This window comes from Centroberyx affinis, unplaced genomic scaffold (assembly GCF_046629955.1).
Source record: "Centroberyx affinis isolate AG114_WGS23_722 - 3 ecotype Tasmania unplaced genomic scaffold, CSIRO-AGI_Caff_v1 ptg000915l_1, whole genome shotgun sequence".
Lineage (NCBI taxonomy): Eukaryota > Metazoa > Chordata > Actinopteri > Beryciformes > Berycidae > Centroberyx > Centroberyx affinis.
The window spans coordinates 806,561-831,213 of record NW_027279498.1 but is presented as its reverse complement, the minus strand read 5'-3'; the positions used below and the strand labels follow the sequence as shown (position 1 = coordinate 831,213).

Sequence of the window (24,653 nt, the reverse complement as noted above, 5' to 3'; positions counted from 1 at the left end):
TGCGGACTCTGCTCTCGGGCCGGGCCGTGCCCCGGGCTCCCGGAGTCCTGCGGTTTCGCTTCAGCGCCGGGCCCGGTGCCAAAGGAGAACGGGCGCCGCCGAGGGGGCCGCGCCCAGAGTCCCGGCCGCATCCCGACAAACAGATGGGCATTAAAAGGGGCCTTTGTTTGTTTTTGAGAGAACACAAAGTCTTTTGGATAAAGAGGAGGCGTCCTGGCTGTCACACCTCAATGATGTTGACAGATGGCGTCCGATTGTTGTTGTTGTTGTTCTTGGGGAACTGCGGAAGGAAAGAGGGAGATGACAGCTATGAGAAAGATGGAGTTCTGATAGGAATCATACAATAAACTGGCATTCTGTAATGAGTATGAGGATGCCTTGGTCCTTAGATGTTTTACTGATGTTTGTAGCAAGAAAGTGAAGGAATAGGAGACATGTTTTGTTGATTTTTCTTTGTTTCTTTGTTTTTGTTTGTTGGTTAGATTGGTTCTGCATTTGAACACAGCAAATGGATATGATATGGGGCTATGACATTATGGGCTCTCTGTGCATTAACTAAAAGAGAACCTATGATAAGCCATGACTCTAGCATGTTGAATCTAGGAAAGTCATGCACAAAAATGGTGGCACGTTTTGGCAACGTTTAGCCCTATCATGAGGCGCGAGTTCAGATGACTGCTATGGGTGTGTATGGGGTGCCGGTGGAGAAAGTCTAGAAGTGGCCGGGACCATTCACCTGCCCGGCGCCGCTGGGGGAGGGAGGGACCCGGGGGGGGAGGAGGGGGGGTGGGTTATACCTTACTGCGCAACAGCCCCCCCGTCGGGTGCTCAGGAGTGCTGCACTCTGAGGAGTTTTTGGCTTTGTCCTTGTTGTTGTTGGGCTCGTTGTCTTTGATGATGTCATACTGACGGCAGAAGAGAGCGATCACACCTGGGGGTGAGAGACAGGACACAGGAGGGTAACGGTGGCCATAAGACAAATGAATGCACCCTGATTTTGTCTTATTTTGAGCAGGTTTACAACAGAAACACTGGCATTGTGTGACCAGCTACAGTTTGGTCCTCACCTGCCCACATGATAAGTACCACCACAATGATGATGAGCTCCCCCGCCCTCAGCTGGGTGGTCTGGCCCACCTCCTCCATGGTCACTTCGTCTGTCGGGGGCAAGGACACAACATGTTTGTCACTCATGTTTGACAAAAAGTGTCAGATTCCATCTTATAACTGGAAAATGCCACTGTAAATAAAATGTGACACAACGCTCAACAGCTATCATTGAATAATACTGAAGAAATTTGCTCCAGACACCTTTATCCGTTTGTGTGTGTTTGTGTGTGGGTGGGTGGACACAGTAAGCCAGATACTTAAGGGGAGGCGTGTGCACTTGACACCCCCTATTGTGGAAGCTGATCTCTCTATTCCTCCTAAAGCCCTGAGCGGGACTGACTGTCAGCAAGAACCGCCTCACTATGTGCTTGTTAGTGTGAGACACCATACACACACACACACACACACACAGCAAAAGAGCAGTATTTTGCGTGATCCCAATTAGGTCCAATTCTATGAGCACTTGGTGGAGTCAAAAGATCATAAGGAGGCAGAACATGAAGAGAATAGTTAAGGCTGCATCTGGGCCACCGGGGATCGCTCCATGCTGGAGAGAGATGGAGGGATGTGGGGATGAAAAACGGTTAATCACAGCAGTCAGGATTGATTCAGACCAGCTTTGATAGAACTCAATCATCATCTTTGTCGAATGGGCATCAGCAAAGATGTGGAAGAGAGGACAGTTTAGTGTGTGCATGTGCATGTGTGTGTTTCTGCTCAGTATGAAAATATAATGAGCGTACACACGCCTGTGCATTTTCCCTTTGATCAGACAAAGCAACAATAAATAGCAACTTTTTCTTGTACTGCTACATGCTATGGGAATCAGTGGCTGGATCTAAAGTTCACTGCAGCGTGGAGAACACCCCTATCCTTTTATTAGAGGCAGTCAGTGACATTTGGAAGGCCCCGTGTGGCAGAAACCCCACGCTCCAGTAGCTTTTAGCAACAAGCAATTCTGCAGATCGATTGGCCTCTGTTGCCCAGTATTAACAAATCAAAGCGCAACAGCCCAAGGCCCCTGACACTGTTTCCAGCCAGCCTCCCTGGGGCTAATTGGTCAACTGTAACATCACTGATGAACACTGACCAATCCCTGGACGGGGGGCTGATTCCCTCGCCGGGTGAGACGGGGCACAGTGAAGCTGAGAATTTCTGAATTGCCAGCTTTAAAGTTGCACTTTCTTTCATGATTTTAGGCATTGAATTATTTCTGATATGCTATCTTAAATTCAGTGGGATCAAAAAAAAAGAAAGAAACTCTGTTGTGAAAAGCTTGACATCATAAAACATCACAGAACACTGTTTCGCCATTTTGCCGCTTTCAAAATCCGATGTTTAGGTGGCACACTTGAAGTAGACACTTGAAGCTCTTAGCGCTCTCTCCCAGAGGAATGGAGCTAATCACGATCATGAATGGTGCAGCACTACTAGTTGGTTCAGATTATGTATTGTAAAATTGTGCTTGCCATAGAGTATGGATATTTATTTCATGTTATTGAGCCAAAAGATGCATCGGCCAAACAGATGTCCTTGCAAGGGAGCGATTTCCATGAGACAAACTGAATCTTTAAGTTTTCAGCAGCCAACACCATGGGATTCTTCCCTGGTCTTTCATGTGGAGTTACTTCCACTTGAATGGCCAGACAGTGTAAAGCAAAATCCAGGAATAGTTTTGCTCGTCCTCTGGGAGGTTGGAGAGCCGAGGCATGTTATTTTGGGGAGATATCCTACAGAATTTTAATGCAGCGCTGCTTTAACTTACATGTTGAATTCCTATGTGAAACCAGAAAGGGAAAAGCAAAAAAGAGTATATCTGTTTTTCCGTCCTGGTTTTTCCTGGATTTTCCTACAGAGCCAGACAGAGAAAGTTTGGGTGTGAGGAGACCACTGAGCCTTGTTTGTGATACTTTATGTTATGTTTTTCATGGGCGTGTGTCTGGTTCAAATAGTTTGCCCGAAAACTAACTGTGTACATACATGTCAGTGGATGCACGCACAGATATATTTGTGTAGTGTCTTTTCAAGTCTGGGAGCAATCTGTCAGTTTGACAGTGGAGCATAATTGTCTTCTGTTTTCACTGACAGGATTTCTCATTTTGCCTTCTTGCCGCTTCCTCTGTGAGTTTTTCCCTTTCTACCTCTCTGTCAGTCAGTCTCTCCGTCTCCCTCCTTCTCTTTTTCTCTGATCCATTGTCTCTTCCTCCTATTTTGTGCACAGTTTTTGCTGTTTTTTTCCCATCTCTCCCGCTTCCTTTGATCTTCTGAAGCAAAGAGCCATTGTGAGAGAAGAATTGAGAAGAAGAGAGGAATAATCCAAGATTTCAGACTCATCCTTTGCTCTTTTCACAGAGATCAGCGTGATATGGAGGATGGTAAAAACCTCCCCTTGCTTCCCGGGACTGTCATATTAAAGACAATGGGCTAAACCAGTCAGAGTAACAGGTCTGTAACAGCTCTTTCTTCCACTCTCTCTACCGTCTATATGATTCTTTGCATCAGCTTTCTAAAGGAAAATACATTTGTTTTTCTCTTTTTGGCTCATTGTGTTCATCAATCCTCAATTTGACCTTTAATGAAAGCTAATCTGATCTCCTAAAACCCAGGAAATGCTGGTAAACAAGCAGTATTTATCTGATACACAATGAGTCCACAGCTGGTAATTCCAACACAACGATATCACCACCTCAGTTTGCATTGATGGATTATGGTTTATAGATTTATGACATTGTCTGCCCATAGAATATTTGGTGGATTATCAAACTGGATGGGATTTATGAGCAGGTAATGCCACGCTGAATTAAATTCATCACTTTAATCCCATAGCAGTCTATGTGGGTCTGAAGTAGTGGAGAAATGAAAGCAATTAGTGAGAAAACTTTGCAACACCTGTTTTTTTCCCCATCAAGTTAGACAAAAATCTTTTGAAGTGAAGCGCCACAATATTTTTTGTAATGACTACACACATAAAAAGCACAATATATCCTGCTTGATTTCCATCCTGATCCAAATTACTGTCACACTGGTGTAGAGTAAGAAGTAGCTTTACTTTGACAGTGTAGTGGATACTGAATCCTTACAAAACCAGATTGAGAGGCTAGCCTTTCCCCCGCTGAATTAAAAAGCCTGACTTCAAGAACATCTGCTCATCTTTCAGTCTGTCATCAAAAGGTTTCCTTGTGGACAGAGTAGCTAAGCTAATTAAACAGACATCCTTGAACAGGCAGCGCAAATGAGACAGAGAAAGATGTCGTCTGGCGTCGCGCTAAACTGTGAATTTGTTGGATGTGAGTGAAGAATAATGAATCACAGAGCTGCTGTCTGTGGAGATGTTTTGGGAAACGTGTGCATGGTGGGAAATGTGTCGGGGAGTGGGGAGACGTTTTCTGCTTTTCAATGATAGGGAAATTCACTGGTGCCTGTGTGTGTGTGTGTGTGTGTGTGTGTGTGAGGCAAAGGCCTGTTGAGTCTGTTGAGAGTCCCGCTGTGCTGTCGAGGGTGATGCTTCCTCTTGAAGCCCCCAGTAACTCCAATAAAACAAACATTCAGCAAGGCATCACCTGCATTTGACTGGACATCATTTAGAGAGTGGAGGCTCGCCCTCTGGGACGCAGCGCTGACCTGCTCACTTTTAGGAAGCGTATCATTTTTCTGATGTGACATCCATTCCACTATTCCTCTCTGAAATGTAATTACCTCTCTCTTTAAATATATCTTTGTCTCGCTCTCTGTTTGTCTGTGTGTGTGTGTGTGTGTGTGTGTGGTTGAGTGCAAGCACATCTGTTGATTTTGTGCGAGAGTTGGAGCCACTATTCTGTTTTCTTGGCCTGGAGAGAGAGAGAGAGAGAGAAAGAGAGAGAGATGGTGGGGCAGCATCATTCACTTGACCTGCAGTGATTCATACCAGGAAACAAACTCCAGACACACACACACACACACTCACACAAACACGTGCAGACACACACACAAAAGAAAGAAAAAAAATCACTTGTGTTTATCTGAACCCTGTGCAGCTATTGATTTCTGTGGATACTTTCCATAACAGAGAAAACACAGAGACAGCTCTTCCTGTGCTAACTAGGTCTCCAGCGCACTGCAGCGACTGCTGTTAGAGTTTATATTGTACGTGTGTTTCTGCCAGAACCCGGTCTCCACCACCGCAACAGAAGTCCAGACTTCTTCTGGCCCCCGGACTCCCTGCGAAGGATCGGAGTCAGCGACGGCTCACATGAGAGACGAGTGTAAATGAGAGGAAGAGCGGAGGGAGTGGGGCTCCGGCCAAAAGTGCATCGATTGACCCGAACCCCTGCTCTCCGCTCCCCTCAGAGTGTTGCTTTACCATGGAGAAATCACAGGGAGGTGCTGGGGGTTGGGGGGGGGGGGGGCATGCAGGGTGAGGCACGTCAATACACACTGAAGTGAACACCCCTTCGGCCATTTTATTCCCGCGTTGTGGTCAGCGGGGGCGAGCTTCAGGAGCGCTCCGTTGTGAAATTTAATTTCACGCTTTGTGTGCCCATTGATTTTTATTGGTCCTTAGATGAAATCAGTCAAGAAATTGTCAAAAGGCCAAGCCCCCCCTCTGTATTTATTCTCTTGAAAAAGACAGAAACGGAGTGATGGAATTCACAGCTTTTCTTCTTGGTGTTGGATGAGGGGTTCAGTAAGTGTTCATATTCATGTGTGTGTGTGTGTGTGTTGTTTGTGTTTTGGGTGAGCCTGGCTTACCTTTACTCTTGGAGGCCTGGGTCTCGGCCTCCTTGGGCGTTCGGAAGCGCAGCGGTTCGCTCAGCGGGCTCGGTCCCGACATGCTGATGGACTGGACGTGCACGATGTAGTCGGTCTCCTCCTCCAGGTCCCATAATGCACAGGAGCGTGTGGTGGTGTTGACTTCCTGGATGAACCGCAGCATGCGCACGTCCTTCTTCTGTTGGGGCGCGACACAGGAGGATTTAGTGGGAGAGCAGGCATTTTGTTTGTTCTGTCATGCACTGCAGAAGCAGAGAACATCCACCCAAAGCCATATGGTGGATGTTGTGAGTCACATACTGTATTGATTCAGGCTGGTGGCCATAAAGACCTTGCTGTATCAACCGAAAATGTCATCTTATTCTGTAAAAGTAGTAGTTTGACAGTATTGCAGCTGGTAAAGTGAAAGGAGAGGAGGAGAAAGATGGCTAGATTTTCATAAAATGTACCAATATTATTAATCTAGACCCTAAATTGTCTAGTAAAGTTACTATTTGAGCTGCAGTTGCTTATGCTGCCTTTTTTTGGGAATAATGTAATGACATATGGCTGACATGTGTAGTCTAGTAGAATAACTCTGAACATCACAGTGACAGTTCTTCAGCTTTTGCACACACACCTCAGTGTCACTGCGATCAGCTGACCCACACCGACCCTGCAACTGTCCTCCCCAATCATGTCACTCTGAACTACTGTGTGTGTGTGTGTGTGTGTGTGTGTGTACAGTATGTGCGGCGCATGTGTGTTTGCATCTGTGAAATCATGAGAGCGGCTTGTCCTGCGTAATGTAATGTGATTAAAAGTGTAAATGTTTGAGAGTGGGTGCAGAGTAACGTGACGTGTTGCTTGTGAGTGTGTGTGTGTGTGTGTGTGGGTGTGCGTGACAGCGGCACATAATATCACTTTTCCCCTTTCACAGAGCTGTCAGAGTCTGCTACTGTCAGGGAGCAGACAGGCGGTCCAACGGGATTGTTCCGGCAACGGCAACGGCAACGTCCCGCGATACATCCCATAATGCATGCTGACTCCGAGTGAGAGAACGACACAATAAAGAGAGCCGGAGACAACCGGGGGCAGACACAAATGAATTTTATACTGTAGGTGTGTGTATTTGAGCAGCCTATGAGTGCATAAACTGTGTGTGTGTGTGTGTGTGTTTTTGTGTACATGCGTGTGTTTGCACTACGAGAACGTCGCGTAAACAATGTGTGTAAATGTGTGTATATGCTACATTTGTATATCTCTCTGTACATATGCACGATGTGCTGTGTGCTCGCGAGTAATTATGCCTGTCTGGATTTTGTCCATCTGTCTAGTGTGTGTTGGTACGTCTGTGTATATATCTACAGTGTGTGTGTGTGTGTGTGTGTGTGTGTGTGTGCTGATCACCTGCTGTGTGATGGCAAAGCCAATGACGGGGTCTCCCTCGGGGATGTCCCATGTCACCACAGCAGAGTTTGCCTTCAGCGCCTTGATGGTCACATTGACAGGAGCCGCCAAGCTATCTGCAAACAGAGAGAGAAAGAGAGACAAAAGATTGTTTTATCTTCCATGGCGTGAAGCAAACGAGAAATTCAGCGCCGTGTTCCTGTACTTCCTAGCTGCCGACGATCTCAACTGAAGTCGAGGATGGAAGCAGAAGCTGAAGCAGAATTCAGTGGTATGAATAAACGGCCCACTATGTAAGGTGGAATCGATGACAGCGTATAGGAAAATAAAATAAGGCCTTAGAGTGTTACAGTGGTAGTGCCTGAGGCTCGGCAGATACTGCAATATGTATGGTGTGAATGGATAGAGGCAATCTCCACAGCTAGACAGTAATATGGCAACATCAATCTCTCTCTCTCTCTCTCCCTCTCTTTCTTACGGTCTCTGTCTCTAGCTGAAACCAGTGAGTTTGGCTTGTAACTGGGCATATTGAAAGTCTAAAGGCTGACTACCAAAGTCGTCATTAAATTTCACTGCTCACTTTTCCCTGTGAGCGCTGTGACGGCCCTGTTTCAGTATTTTGAAGAATTCGGGGAAGTCATGAATCTGAATGAAATACAAATGCAATTAAATGAAAACATGAATATATTTAACTGCTGAATTTCAAATAGACTCGCATCTAACACCAGTAAAATATTCCCGGCTCCATCTAGAATGCATAATGGAGTTAGGGCGGACTGTGGGTGTGTGTGTGTGTATGTGCGCGTGTGTGTATGTGCATGTTTTCAGCAAGGTGTCATGCTTCATGTTCCACATGCACATACAGTTTAATTAGGGTCACAGGATACACAATTTGAGAGTAATGATTTAGTTTTGCTGTGTAATTAAGTGTGTGTTTGTGTTTGTGTGTGTGTGTGTGTGTGTGTGTGTGTGTGTGATGTGTGTGTATGTGTCCATGTGTACCTTGGGAGCCTCAGCTGTTGCCTAAGAAGATTCTCTAATAATCTATTCTGCACTGCTCCAGTCTGGACCTTGAGCTGTGATTACTTGAACAACACGTGCGCGCACACACACACACACACACACACACACACACACACACACACACACACACACACACACATCTAATCGGCAAGATCAAACCCAACCATGTTAATAAACCTGCACTGCATTATGGATGAGAGCGTGAAAGTGGGTCAGGAATCTGAGCTTGGTGCCGTGATTTACAGTGTCTGCATCCATGCTGCATGCATGTGTGTGTGTGTGTGTGTGTGTGTGTGTTTGATTTGTGTGTGACACGTATTTTGACACTTGATCTGAAGTAAGCATAATTACAATGGCACATGAATGAGTGTACAGATCAAAGACTTGGATCAAAGGGGCTGAGAAGAAGAGGACATGTCAGGCTTCAATGAACAGGTTGGGACAAATGAGTGTAAAATTGATTTTGCTTTCGCGTTGTTTACACAAGCCCCATTTTGTGCACTGTTGTTTTTTCTATTTGAAGTGCAAATGCTTTCAGACAGAATGACACATCAGTCCAATGTCGGCTGACTGACTGACCCCATAACGTCACGACCGTTTTACCGCAACGTGAGAACTTTTTGACACTCTGAGTTCAGACATGTGGGATTGATGGATATTCGCAATGAGACACAGAATAGACTTGAAAGAGATAAACAGCGCGCGGGGTTGAGTGGACACGCTCAATGATGCTACACTCCTGGCTATAATAGGATATAAATCTATTTGGCCGAGCTAATGCATGTCAATGAGTTATTGAATAGGTTAGCGCTTGCTCGCTGTGCGACGGGTACAAATGGCAGAGCCGGTGATTGTCGACATGATTTAGAGGCCCGCTTGTGTACACACAGACATTCAGTAATGTGGAAGAAAAGAGTTTTATAGTGTTGAATATTCATGAGTATGTTAATACAGGTAAAATATAATAAAGCTATTGGTCAGAAAGTGTAAGGTAATATGAAGAAGACAGAACACCCAATGATAACTATAGTTCTAGCATTTCTTCTTCAACAGTAACATACCAAACCCAAAGTAGGTCTATAGTGTGAGAAGAATCCGTGTTCTGGGTGCTCTCTCCCCGCCCGCCTGCCGCTGACGGTTTGACGAATGGCCCGGCTAACGGTAACTGGCAGGATGGAAACCCGCTGAAACTCCTCCTCGCCGCACAGGAGGGACTCCGGTGTCTGAAGTGGCGCTTTGATTTGTTTGGCTTTTTGTTTACTGTCTGTCGTTGTTCGACGTTTTCCCGGCGAGCCCGAGGGGAAGGACGTCTCGGGCGCAAGGGGGGCTGACGGGAGCAACACACGCTGGCCGCAAATCAAACTTATTATCTCTTTGTTAATCATCTCGCCTCCCCCCCGCCCCCCCCCCCCGTCTGTCTGTCTGTCTGTCTCTCTCTCTCTCTCTCTCTCTCTCTCTCACTCTCACTCTCACTCTCTCTCACCCTGTCTCTCCCGCGGCGCTAACGCTAACGCTAGTCCCAGACGGCCGAAAAAAACACACAGTGACAGCTAGCGTTTAGCTCCCACCGCCCCTCAGGGGATACATTCATTTCTCTGACTCTGACACAGATCACTGCTTTGTTTACACACACACTTACATGCGCATACGTCTACACGCACACGTACACAGACACAAACACACACACACACACACACACACACACACACACACACACACACACAGACACCCGCTAAAAAGTCACGTACGTAAAAATTGGAAATGTCTATCTTGTCTGTCTCTCGTTTCAGCTCCAGCGAGATAATATGAGCTCATCCAAGAAGAGAGCTGTTGGATAATACAGAATGAGGAAGAGGATTGAAAGGGAAGCTGAGTTTGACTTTTAACACAACTTCACTGAACTCTGCTGACGACATGAATAGACCCGCATAGACATGAATAGAATAGACAGATCGCTCATTCAGAAGTGATAATAGCATCAGTCTGGTCTCATTCTAGCCCTCATTCTTCTCAATAATAGCCTGATAACAGTCTGATCTATAAGGCTCTGCGTCTGAACTGAAGCTGCCTCTGCTCCTCACATCTCGTCTTTTCAATCCAGTCGTTTTGGCACCAAATCACAGTGCTGGTTAGCTTTAAATAAAAGCTCCAAAATCTCTGCACCTTAAAAATGGAACAGACTGCAAAGCACTTTGACAGTAAAATTTTGCGTCCCCCTCGACAATTTTGAAGCAATCACATCTCACATAGAAGCAGCTGGATTGCGGGGGACAGAGACAAAGCAGGAGGAGACAGTTTGAGAGAGACTTGATATTTGCGAAACCTTGGGAGACAGATGCCCTCTCTGTTTCTCCCCTGCTGTCTGGAAAACGGAGTTTCATCTCTGTGTGTCCTCACGTCCCGCGACTTCCGGTCACTCGTCCTTTCCTCCGTCTCTGTCCGTCTGCCTCTCCTCCGTACGTCTGCGTCCCGCCGAGGGACTGGGGGACGTTCGCCGTGACCGCAGGCCTTAAATATCCGCGTGACACGAGAGCCCGCTCTAATGAAACACCAGACAGATGTCTTCATAAACTCTCTCTCATTGCAGCGGCACTGTCCGCCACACCGTGAGGGATGGGGGTGACTTTGAACCATGACGGGTGTCCCTGGTGTGTGTGTGTGTGTGTGTGTGTGTGTGTGTGTGTGTTCGTCTTTGTTAGCGACGTGATCAGAGTGACAGCCAGTTGTCTGTCCCATGCTGAGCGGTGTCAAGGGTGACAGCTCCCTAATATCTCCTTTCATTAGAGAACTCACTGGGAGAGTGTGTGTGTGGGGGGGTGTTTGTGTGTGTGTGGGTGTTTGTGTGTTCGTGCAACTGTAAGTACAATCAAGGAGAGTGGGCCAAGTTGTAGTTTGACAACACAGTTTCTTATACCCATCTTTCACCCACCTCTCTCTCTCTCTCTCTCTCTCACACACACACACTCCATCCTCCTAGTGAACAGCGAACCTTGATCAATAAAGCCTATCATTATTTAATGGTTTCTCTCTCCCTTCCCCCAACTTCCCTAAAACATTAATACATGTCTAGATGACGTCCGGCTGACCCCAGGCAGACAGGATCACTCCTCCCTCACCTCCTCCGGGCCTCATACCCCCCCCCCCCCCTCCTGCCTCCTCTCTCTCTCTCTCTCTCTCTCTCTCTCTCTGTCTCCGTTCTCCCCTGGATCTATTTTCATTTGGTTCTCTCTCCGCACCGCTCCAGAAACTGAGTAAAGTGCAGTTCACTGCTTTTAAGTAGTGACGTTTTTTTTTTAGCAAATTTGTAGACAGCGAAATATTGCCTGCAGCTGGAGAATGAAGAGGCAGCATGGGAAAATGTAATGTGGAGAACATGGTGTGCTATAAGGGACAGAAAGTATTCTGAAAAATTGAGGGATTTAATTTTACCTGATGTTCATTTCTCAGTTGTTGTTTTTTTTAAACAATGCTGATGATTACATTCGCTCAAGTGTCTTAGAATAGCAGTAAGCTAGAATATTCCAAAATGAAATGTATTTTCTCTCTAGCAGTCATTTTGTAAGAGAAGGTGTTATTATTCAGAGGGTGGATATCTCATTTTTTGGAATTAAACTATTCAGTTACTTTTGATTGCACTGGTGGCAAAATTGTCACAGGCCTCAAATGTTGAAGCTGAAGACCATCTTTTCTTGTGCGGCTATTTTTGAGTGTGCAGTCTATGGGTGTGATGTGCCGGGTCGCAGTACAGCACCGGGCCCCGGTGTAGTGAAGCAGTGGGGTCGCTACCGCAGTCTAATTCCCCCTGACAGCTGGGCAGACAGGAGCCGGTTTGACGCTGAGAGATCATGAGGAGCGAGCGCAGCAAGGACAGTAGGGAAGTGTATTTCCATCCTCCACTGTGGGAGGATATTAGTGATCTGTACCAGCTCATTACAGCTCAGCAATACTTAGAACAGCATTTCTCAAAGTCGGGCCCCTGGGCTGGTTCTGCTCCCTGGGATGCTAATGAGCGGTCTGTGGGCTTGTGAACTAACATAAAAATTGGCTGTTATCTGTATCAAATGCCACCGTTGAGTAGCAAGCGCCGGCCTCGGGTTTTTGTTACTTCCCGTTCCCCCCTTTGAGTCACCTTATGGGAGCCGCCACTAATTCATGTTTAGCAAGTTAAGCCACTTTAGCTCATTTCATGCGTAAATACTGAGCAAACAGTCTCTTTGTATGCAAGGTGTAATAAGCAGCAGGTGGGGTTGAAAATCAAAGCAGACATATAATTTTTGCTTCTGTGTGTGTCTACCAGTCAAGTTTGGACACACACATTTTTCTTTATTTTTACTTTTTCCCCCCACATTTTAGAGTAATAGTAAAGACATCAAAACTATGAAATATCACAAATGGGATTATGCAGTGACCAAAAAAGTGTTAAACAAATCAAAACTATCTTATATTTTAGATTCTTTAACCCTTGTGATATCTTCATATTCTGTATGCTCCCCTTGTCCTCGGGTCAAAAATGACCCGGTCTCACTGTCCCTCCTAGTATAAAGCCTCTTTATTTAATTTTTAACCCAAAATCTATTTTGCATGTCACATATCAACAACTTGGGGAATAACTGTGTTTTCCTACCTCACAGGTATTCTGTATTTATTCAGTGTACACCACTATACACTGTACAGTGCTGTACAGTTTTACTGTAAAATATACATCATAAGTGGACTAGTAGGCTACTGAACCACCCCTGACTCTATTTCTTGCTACAAATCATTTACTGTATACATTTTTTATAAAATTGTATTTTGTTTGTAATTGATTTAATAACTGCTGGGTCAAAAATGACCCAAAGACAATCTTTGTACACTGATAGTGTACGGCTTATATAAAAATATAAAAAAGGTAAATGTTTCACTTTTTTAATTGTAAGATCACTCCAGGAGAAGTCATCAAATTTCATGCCGAAAAAAAATAATTTAGGAGGTTTTCACTACTGTTAAACTCAGAAATGGGTCATTTTTGACCCGAGGACAACACAAGGGTTAAAGTAGCCGCCCTTTGCCTGGATGGAAAGAAATGAAATGCATACATAGGCATCAACTTCAATATTTATATTTGTCTAAGAAACAAATTTCAAGCATTTAAGCATAGGCCTTTATATCAAAATGGCTTTAAGAGAATGAGAAACATAGTACATTCATTCAGGTGTGTCCAAACTTTTGACTGGTAGTGTATGGTTTTGTGTGTTATTTAAACCGAGGGCATTAGGAATGAAAAAGCACCGTGACGGGGAGAAGAAATAAACTTTGTGCCTCAGCATCACGGCTAGCGAGCGCGAGGCCGCTGGGGAGCGAGCGACTGTAAATTAGCACGTGTTCATTAACACGCCGACGTCTGGCGCTAAAGCTAACGACGGCGCCGGGGGAATCGCGAGCGGCTGCCACTTGTTTTCCCCGCTAACATGTCACTGAGTGGGTGAGTGCGGCTCTCGGGGCTTACCTCCCCGTCCCCGCGCCGCTACATACAGTTGGCAGGGACACTGGCTGCCCTCATTCATATTTAATGTGCCATGATAGAGCCATCAGGACTTTCTGCTGAGCCGTAGTTTGCCCTCGCGTGTGAGAGAGGAGACCTTGGCACGTGGCCTCGTCCTTGCGGATGTGGCACGTACGCGCACTCGCACACATGTTCGCACACACACACACACACATACACACATACAGAGACACACACACCCAGCTGTTAGGAGGACAACAGCACGGCACTCCAGAGGGAAGACGAAGTGCGTCTCATTTGGAAGCTAAAGCAGCTGCTGAATAATTTAGGAATGCTATCCAAAGTATATGTATAGATGTATAATGCTACATCATGTTTTTATTATGGACGGCCAATCGCCTGCTTCATTAGAGAGAGAGAGAAAGAGCTTCAGACAGGCTTTTATTTGAACGCTTGTTACTCCTGCATGAGAAAATCCACCTTCCTCCGCTCCCCCTGCCACTTCACAGTCTCTCTCTCTCTTTCTCCTTCAAGGCCTGTTTTCCATATGTTGAAGTGTTGAATAAACCAGAAAGCGCAGCTGTGATCCAGAGTATGGATATCTTTTTCTTTCCCTTTGTCCATGCCATTTATTATATACAGCGACTGGTACGGCTCTTGGATGTGAATCCGCTCCTTCCTTGTCAGAGAAAATCCACCTTATACATTTTTCCCTATTTTTTTTTTTTTTCCTCCCCACTCTCGCCTTCAACATCTATTTTTCTGACTGTAATGGGCATTTGGCTCTACCCTCCCTCCCTCCCTACCCCCCGCACCTTCTCTCTGTTTTTGTCTCTCCTTTTCATCTGTCTGTCTCTCCAACACTCCCTCGGCATATTTCTGTACAGCTACTACACCCGGGCTTTTTTGGCAGCTCTTCCATAGCCTGGTGTGTAAAGCTCTCTCTGCCTGTAACTGGCACTTCAATAGGAATCCGGGTGCAGGGAGGAGATGGTGGGTGAAAGGGGAGACGGTTGCCTATCTGTGACTCACCCATGTGCTATTCTACTATTGACTGCAGAGTTAGCTTCATGCTAATCACACGTTGGCTGCAGGTTTATAGTGTAAGCAGACGGACCGCTTCTTTATGTGCAATCACGCGCTTATAAAGTGAAGGACTGGAATATTGTTCGCCTATATAGATTTTAATTTAGGATGCCGAATGCAATCTAGGACGGGTTGCACTTCCCTGCCTTTTACAGCCATAGAGGGCCTCTTCGTGTGTGTGGGAGGCTGTGTGTGTGTGTGTTTTTCTACGTGTGTGTGTGTGTGTGTGTGCATGCGTCTCGGGTGTATGAATAGACTATGCGCTCTCTGCGGTCCATTCTCTGTGCGTAAACAGTAGCCCACCACCAGCCGGCATTGTCAAATAAACACACCTAAGGGTCTTTCCGTCCCTTTGTAGAGAAATGAGTTATTTACTCTTAGGAAATGAATTTTCCAAACCCCGTTGGCCACGAGAGCTACAGAAAAGCAGTGGGGGCGCAAAACAGCGTCTCTCTCTCTCTCTCTCTGTCAGATGGACACACATACACACTCACACGCACACACACTCTTCTCTAATTAAATGTCAAAAGGCAGGGTATGAAAATCAATGCGGCATTGTATAGACTGAGAATGCAAGCCAGCTAATTCAAAAAGGCAAAGGACTGCCGTGAGGCTGATTATTTGACAAGCCCACTGCTAATGAAATCTACCCTCAAATCAAGCCCCCCACCCCACCCCACCCACACACACACACACACCCCTCGCTACCCCCACACCCCCTCACCCCACCCCCGACTGGGAAACAGCAGTAATATCTGTGGGATGGAACTGATAATGCAAAGGAGCTCAGATGCTTGACATACGGTTATGAATATGATATTAGCGCCCGATAACACGCTTTCCCTCTCTCTGTGTTTCACTTCACACCTTCTCTCTCCCTCTGTCTCTCTCTCCCTCTCTCTCCCTCTCTCTGTGGAGCGTTGCCAGTCTGCTGAGAACCTGTGCACAGCTGGTGAAGTAATGCCTAACAGTAGCTGCCTGGGAGGATTGGCGTAAGAGACAGACAGGTGGAGGGGGGGAAAAGACGGATAATGTTCTCCCTCTGATTCTTTCTTTACTCTCTGTGTTTCTCTCTCTCTCTCCCTCTGCCACGAGCATTCTCTCTCTGTCTCTCTTTGGGGTTGTCTTTCTCTCTTTTTATCCTCCATGGCTCCATCGCCGGCGCTCTTTCCATTCCTCGTCTTTTCTGTCTTTCCCTCTGGCTCTCTCTCTCGCAACCTCTGCCCCTCCCTCCCTCTCTCTCTCTTAGTGTGTGTGTGCTAGAGTGGGACCTGCTGTGTCAGTGAGGCTGATTATTTGACAAGCCCACTGCTAATGAAATCTACCCTCAAATCAAGCCCCCCACCCCCCACCCCACCCACACGAACACACACACACACACACACACACACACGTTTCTTCATCTTGCGAACACACACACATCGATTAAACATCACATTCTTGCAGCCTTATCCTTGTCAGACATAACTTTTTGGAATGGGAGAAACCCCCCCAGGACTTTACCGCCCAGTGCCAAATAAAAACAGTATTTTTATGTTCCGCTGGGCTGCTGAGGGAAACTGGAGGAGGAGGAGGAATTGAGGACTTGTTGAAAGAACCCAGAACACACACTCGCCGACATGTGCGCAAACACACACACGCATAAACCAGTGTGTGACGCAAAATAGCCCGTCAAACACATTCATGCGTTGCATCGATTGGCTCCAAATGGCAGCTCGGACCCCCCGAAAAGCTTAGACAACCCCCATCACACACACACACGCACACACTTACAGATGTGATGCTGGGCTCCAGGATGCAGCAGACTCCTGCCTGCGTCAGAGGGTTGCCATTGCAACGTCAGTCTGTTGGCGTTGCCATCTCTCGCTCCCTCAGGCTCAGTGTCCAGAAGATTTCACTCATTTGTCCTCTAATGCCAACTTCATCCCCTCTTCAGCAAAAAGTGCCTACCTGTACCTGACATCGCTGAACAAGTGCGAACACGGAGGAAGAAAACTTGCTTCGATTGATTCCAAGCACATTCAATTAATGCCAATTTCTAAGGAAAAATGACAGAAATGTAAATTGTTTGGCTTGTGCTTCCAGTTTCTGCTGTTTGATCTGAATCACAGAGCCACCACCAGATCAGCTAGCTTAGCGCAGGCGCTCTCAGCCACAAGGCCGTCGGTCCATTCATCTGTGTCTTGCTAAGCCATCGGCGAGCTCTCAAGGAGGAGGGAGTCAAAGAGGCTTTTTGAAAAGGAGAAGAGGGTCATGAGGTGCCAGAGGAAAGAGCAAGAGCAGCAGCAGCAGTGTATTGATAGAGAGACTCGTGGTAGAGGCTCTGCTGGATGAAGAGGACTATGAAAGGACATTGTGAAAAGGTGTTGATTCAACTCAATTCATATGGTGACAATTAAAACATGGCAGGGTGCAATATACATTTAATCTTTTTATCTGGGCCATTTTGGCAGGATAACAGCAGGCTCCAGCAAGGCTGGAGGAAGGGTAGGTTCTGATCTCCAACTTTTTTGCTTTACAGCCCCAGTTCTAACTGTTCCAAAGATACAAATAAATCAAGGCTTAGTCCTTATTTCATTTCTGCATTTTAGGGCTCAGATTGAACCAGAAGAGCCTCCCACACAAAACATACCCATGTGCATGCAGCCAAATATTTATGAAAGTAACTGTAAGCTCATTCTGTAGCTGGTGCTGCTGTTTTGTGCTGTGATTGTTTCTTGCGTGTAATAACATAGAGCTTGTGATTAGCTGTGCTTTGATTGATTGATTGAATTCATTAATTTAACATGGATGGGAGAGTTTTAGAGAATTGTGTAAATGTGTTTCCACAATCCTGGATAACACAGATCACCTACTTCACAATGTACTGAGAATAAGTACTACTACTACTACTACTACTACTACTATAGTAGTATACTACTACTACTATTACTACTACTGCTACAAACCCAAAAACTTTAAAACTTAAGTTAACTGTGGAAGCTCCTTATCAATTCGTATTATTGTCATATTGTAACGACACAGTAAAAATAGCACCGGAAAATCCCCAACTTTCCTCATTGAAGGCACAGAGCTCTAACACTTTTAGATGCAATTGCAACACATTGAGGTATATTCCTTTCAAAACCCTAAAATCTGCTGCAACATAGTTGTAAGCTGAGAATGCGGTGTGAAAAGCATGAAATCATGAAAAACACAATGTATGGTAGACTGCTTTCAGTAGATTGTATGAAATGCATTTGGACTCAAATAGCAAATTGTGCAGACTTGATTAGAGGAAGACTCATGAACAGATAATCACATTCACACAAAATTATGCATCCTCTGCAACACGTACATGCACACGCGCACACACACACACACACACACACACACACACACACACACACACACACACACACTCTTCCCCTTCTTTTTTCCTGCCCTGGTAAAGAGCCTATTCAGGGGAAACGGTGATGATTCAGCCCTCCAATCAAGAGGCTGCCCTAGATAACCAGCAGGTCTAAAGCACACGCACATTTGAGTAAAATCAGGGGACGAGCATCGCATTCAGACGACAGAGAGAACGAGTACACCACCAGGCACTCGCTTATTCTAGTGGTGTTTCTGATGCACATGCTGAAGCTGGCCATCTCATTGTCATTACATGCCCACTACATGAACATGAGCGCTCCACACTGTGTACTGATCCTCACACACACATGATCAGAGAGAAGATGCATGCCACGATGATCACTCAGTTCACGCATGTAATAAAACTACCATCTGGATATTACTAACTTAAAGCATAAGCAAATGTTTGTGATGCGTATGACACATAGTGCAGAGAAAAGCCCGTCTTATGAAACCACATCACATTCTACATCACGTCTTTTCAGAAATATTCACAAATATATATACAAGCCTGTTTCTGCTGATCGGTGTGAGAGAGGAGATGATGAGCGGCTTTTACGAACTTTCTGTCACAGCTGAGGCCTATAACTCCTCTGTATGGATGGTAGATGGCTTGGCACTTGGCACATAATATACTGTAGTCAAAGAGAATTTGTGGCCAGGTGGGGGTTTGCCAGTTTTTCCGGGATTATTGGTTTGCAAGGTAACAAAAAACCCCTTAACTCTGGAAAGATTCAGCTTCATTTCATCCATTACAACAAGCGTCTCAGACAAAGAGCCTTGCCTGGAGCCTTTGCATCGATCGCATCCCTGTTTAATTTGTTGACTGATTCATTGATTTCCTTTATTTTTAAAGGCAGAACTGTTACGGAGATGGAAAATTGGCTGTGAGGATTTATGGCCTGATTTGGATGAATGTGTTTGGGAGTCGATTTACATTTTAAATGGAAACATTACCTTTCCTTTCCCGGGATCACAGGCTGTTTATGAGTCACCGTAAACACAGACACAGTAAAGACGTCACTGTACTGTAAAGTTTATGGTGCCGTGGCGCTCACCCACCCACACACTTCTGTCAGTCCACCACTCTGCCTCGACATCCACTTGGCCTGGTTTTCCTAGTCGAGGTCTCTAGCTATCAAAGTTTTAAAAGAAACTCTGAAACAAAGACTCAAATCTAGAGAAGACTTGAATTGCAAAAGAAAAGTAGAACGCCTACAACTCTGATCTGAGCTTTGATTTCAATCTGTAAGTTTCTGAATTCGGTCACATTTCCTGACATTTCAACTCATCACGAGAGCCAATGATCATATGATGACCTGCATCCCATTTTTTTGTATTCCGAACTGAAAAAGATTTCCCTATGGGCATTTGGCCATAGAATCGTTGTTTTTTAAGACTGTGATGGCAAATCATGTACAATTGGTTATTTCAGCTCATTTGGCTCTATGTATGAAGCTGTGTTATTTTTGCATTGTATACAGTATGTCAATAGATAAATATGTATGCAGGATGTGTATATGTATACTTTATACACCTTTAGAAAACCTTTGTATACTTCACGCAATGTAATATTTATAAATATCATCTTCTGGAGCACCTCTTCATATAGTGGAGCTTTATTGAATTGTGTTGGTACACTGTATATGAGAGGCTGTGTGTGTGTGTGTACTGTACAAGAGAGACAGATGACTGGCACAGAGAGGAGGCTGGGCGAGCACAGTGATCCATTGTCGGTGGAAAGGTTGAGGAGTGGGAGGATGCCGAGCGGACCAGAGGTGCAGTTTGATGGCAGGAGTGTGTCAGTGTGATTTGTGGCACTCCATCGCAGTGAGTGGTGAAAGACACGGCAGCGTGGGTCTATGTATGTGTGTGTGTGTGTGTGTGTGTGTGCAGCTTGTGGCTCCCAACACCATGTTTTATAGATTCACACATATACGTTACAGTAAGTGCAAGCACACTCACTCCCACACACACACACACAAACACACACACACACACACACACAGAGGCACACATCACTGGTGTTTCCATGGATCTGTCTGAGAGGAACGTTGTGGCTCATCAATCCAATCATGTATCTCTAGTGGCAATGGGCAGTTCACTATGGTCAATCTAATACTGGACTCATACTGTGCAGCTATGGACCAAAGTGTCTGCTAGTCAGCAGGCATGCAATGTGTGTCTAAGGGGAAAATGCAGATCTTCATCTATTTCTGCGATGAAAGATAAGCTTGAATATAAACGCTTGGTCAATATTGCTCTTGGAAATGAATAAGAAGCATGATATACTGTATTTGTAATGTTCAGCTTCTCCCTCCAAGTGTGCAGTGGTGTACAGTACTTGGCTGGCAAAGGTCATGCTTGGCTCGCTCTCTCTTTCTCTCTCTCTCTCTCTCTCTCTCTCACACACACACACACACACACACACACACTCACACACACACACACACACACACACAATCCTTTAAATCGACAGTCAATAAACTAGTTTGTTATAGGTCAATTCAGCCCCACTAATCTTTGTCACTGTGTGTGTGTGTGTGTGCGCGTGCGTGCGTGCGTGCGCCAAACCACATGACAACTGTTTGAACCTATTGTAATTCTTTGTGGATTGCCGAGTTATCCACACACACACACACACACACACACACACACACACACACTGGAATGCCCAATTGTGGTGAATTGGTGATAAATCAAACGACGAAATATGACGCTTTAATATTTGTTTCATTAGATGACAGCGCGGAAATGCCACTAGTAGCTTACAAACACAGTCAGCCTTTCCACAAATGCAACAGACTACGCAACGTCTCGCAGAATATATCCATTCAAACCCAGAGCATATACACAACACAGGTCCGTTTAACCCAGCGGGATTTTACACATACACCGCTGCAATCCCTCTATTGTCCCTTTAACATGGCAATAGAATATCAATTGTGTCTGCAAGGTAAGCAGAAGGCTGCAGACTGCTGCGCTAACAAAAAACAACAACACCGAAACATGCTGTAATCGCACATAAACATAAACTTACCCGCCGTGACTCGAGAGACACCGAGGCAGCTGAGGATGAGCAGGAAAAATCTCTCCATCTTTCTAACGCTCGGAGGACGTGCGGTCCCATTTACTCGGACCGGGGGGGCTGAGCTAACCGCCGGAGTGCCGTGCTGTGTTGTGCGGCTCGGCATTCACGTCAGTTCGTGCGTATTGTCTCGACCGAAAAGGACAGCAGCGACAGTCCGTCAGCGCTTGCGGCAGACGGAGCCCCCATACACAGACCGGGGGGGGGGGGGGGGGGGGTCGGCGTCGGTGTTCGGCACCTCGGACAGCCGCTTTTTCAGCCGCGCCGCCGCTCATTCAACAGCGTGACGTGCGGCGAGCCTCGACTGTCCGAGCCTCGGCTGTCTCCTCTGCAGCCAGCAAGCGGCCACCAGCTACTGAGAGCATCACACCAGACTTGACTCGAGGCTGCAGGTGCTAGATAAGCGTCGTCCAACTGTGCTCCAAACCAAACCCCCCCCACCGACGTGCTGCCGGTGGTGCTGGAGGTGCTGCTCAGTGCCGCTGCTGCTGCCGCTGCCGCTGCTGCTGCAGACTGAGTGAAACGTGCTGGCTTTGTGTATGAGCGCCTGTGCCTGGACCCTCTCCCTGCCACACTGAGTCCAGCCCGCCTATAGGCTTCAGAGGGAGAGAGGGAGACTGCAAAAACAAGTCTGCCCGCTCACAGCACAACAGCCTCAAAAAAACACACCCGACTTTAGTTATGAAATCAATGCGTGGAGATTGGGATATGAGATAAAACTTTAAGGATTTGGCCTATCTCGCTTCCCTATAATTTAGAGAGCTATAATCCTGATCCAGAGTTTCTCTAACCTTTGTGCATTGCCGTGAAAAATATTCAGCAGTTCATTTCAGATAAGTTTCAGCTTTTGGTAGCCTTGGCCCAAGCTACAGTCTTCCATCTTCCACCCTGTCAAACATACACGTTACACCCGACCGCATTGCTTTCATTACACAACCACTTGTCTAGACAATAAACAATAATAGCTGTCTCAATAATCTCAATTATTTTGGGTGTACCCTCGCCCAAGAACAGCGCCGGACGAGCTCAGTTAGTCAAAATGCAAAGTTGTGGCCAAAGCTTGATCGAGGCTCTTCTCATCCGCTTGCCTTACTTGGTGAGCCAGGACTCTGAATTATTGCTGCCCACTCATCGATTAAATATGCATACAGTGGCCCACGCAAACAGTCGCCTGTGCAAAGATTCCCCCTCATAAATAAAGTCATCTGGCGCGGCTTTGAACCGCTATTTCCACTTAAAAGCAAACACGTGTCTCTTGACTTTGCCGCTCAGCTGACCTCATGCGAATTGGCCAACTCGCTTTGTTTCAACAGCACATGCGAGCGGGTAAGGGGAAAAACTCCCTCCTGCTTACCTGCGCTCCAGATGGCCGCCCCTGCTGTGTGTGCGCTGGACTTGGTGGGAGCTTTTTTTTTCGGGATGGTGTATGGAGCGCCGGTCCCGAGTCAGGCGACCAGAAATGTCCCCCGTGTCCCCAAGAAGTGTTTTGTGCTCCGCTCTGTCCCACCCCGCTGTTCACCTCGCTTCATAGCCTGCTGCCTCTGACGTGCTTCACGGGCACAGTGTGTGGTGTTGGTGGGGGGGTCATTGTGCTTTTTTTCTCTCTCCTTTTTTGCATGCTGGTATTCATTCACCTGTATTGCTCTCTCCCTCTGTGTGTGTGTGTGTGTGTGGACAGAGGAGAGATAGCCTACTGTAACAAATACTGTATATCTATAACCATGATGTTGCCCCCATGAGCTACATGCTTTTTAACCATTTTTTCCCACATTTGTCTGTTTTACAAGCTTTGTGTGAGCTAATGCAGCACTCTGACCCGTCCCTCCCCTTCTTTGACCGTTTCAAACTACTGCCATCCGGTCACAGGTATTGTCTCCCATGATGTAAACTCACAAAATAAAAAAAAAAGTTTTGTCCCATAAATGCCATCACCGCCCTTACGAACCCTGGACTTTTTCTCTACAACTGTATTTAATGTCTTATGTTTGCATTCCTTCTGTCATGGTGTGTTGGTCTATGTTAAGTCATGTGTCTGAGGAATAATTTTTTTTGTCTATGTCTGATTGGCTGTGGAAATTAATTCCCTCCTTGAGGACAAATAAAGTAATGTAATCTAATCTGTTTGGCCTGTGGTGTTTCAGCCTGTCTACCTTCAACTGCAGGGACTTATTAGGCTTTGGCATTACAACATAGCTGCTAGCTTCAGAAACCACTTCTTCCTGACTCATTTTGGGACCCGCTCTAATCCTCCCATGCCCCAACACCTCCGGGTACCGACCTAGTCTTTGAAAACGCTGAGCCACATGACGAAACTGCGGGAAGACGCCGAGACGCGCGCCTCCTTGATTTCCCTCCTGATGGAAATCAACGGTCATGTTCACTTTCAGCGCACCAGCCAGCTCCCCCCCCACCCCCCCCGCCTCGGCGAGGTGTGTCGCTTTCACGAACGCCACACGAGCCACGCTGACACGATTTCCCGGACGATAATAATAATGAAGGGCTGCAGAGTTGAGGAGCCGGGCGCTATCTGATCTCACACTCCGCCACAGAGCGAACGCAAATTTGCTTTATTCGTTTTAAAGCACAGGCAGCACAAAGGCAACCCGCTGAACTGTCGACAGTTTCCACAAGGGGGAATTGTAAGTGATCTCTCAAAGTCCTGGGCCAACAGAATATTAATGGTCTTTAAATTCAGCACTCAGCAAACACATAAAGGACTCAGCCCAAGCGGGTAATTTGCTTTTGGAAATTGGCCTCACTGATACCTTACAGTCATCCACATTAAACGCAGATCAAGCAGAAAATCAGTAATAAATCTGATGCCTTTATGGACATTCTACTGTATCTCTCCTCCTGTGAGCTTCACCCCAGTGGAGGGAGACTTTGTTTATCTCAGTGTGTGTGTGTGTGTGTGTGTGTGTGTTTCTGTCTGTGTGTGGCAGTGTTTGGGTCAGAGAGAGCAAAGGATTTGTATGGTTCCTGTAAGCATTTTTAAAAAGGGGAAGCAACGGGCCATGAAGTGGAACATTAGTCTAAAGTTATAGAGGTTACGCTTATCCAGGCCTTTGAAGAGTCCCTTCTGCCGGCCGGGGCTTCAGCCGGTCCTGGCCGGGGCTTCAGCCGGTCCAGGCCGGAGCTTCAGCCGGTCCAGGCCGGGGCTTCAGCCGGTCCCGTCCGGGGCTTCGGCTGGTCCTCCGCCTCCCTGTTTGCAATACTGAATGAACGGCCTGGGTCGCACCTGACAGGTCAGCGATATGTTGAGACACATTGAAGACAAGAGCCGAGGGAGGGCGCATTGATTTGGTGACATGGCACTTTTCCATGTTGATA

General features: G+C 46.3%; 1 protein-coding gene across 1 annotated transcript; it reads right to left on the bottom strand.

Moving 5' to 3' along the window:
• Positions 1–220: 220 nt before the first annotated feature.
• Positions 221–21,333, bottom strand: fndc5a (fibronectin type III domain containing 5a). Its single transcript, XM_071521744.1, has 6 exons — positions 21,276–21,333; positions 7,249–7,364; positions 5,839–6,037; positions 1,068–1,157; positions 798–931; positions 221–280 (listed from the first exon to the last, which is right to left on the bottom strand). The coding sequence occupies exons 1-6, from the start codon at positions 21,331–21,333 to the stop codon at positions 221–223; spliced, it is 657 nt and encodes a 218-aa protein (XP_071377845.1).
• Positions 21,334–24,653: the final 3,320 nt, after the last annotated feature.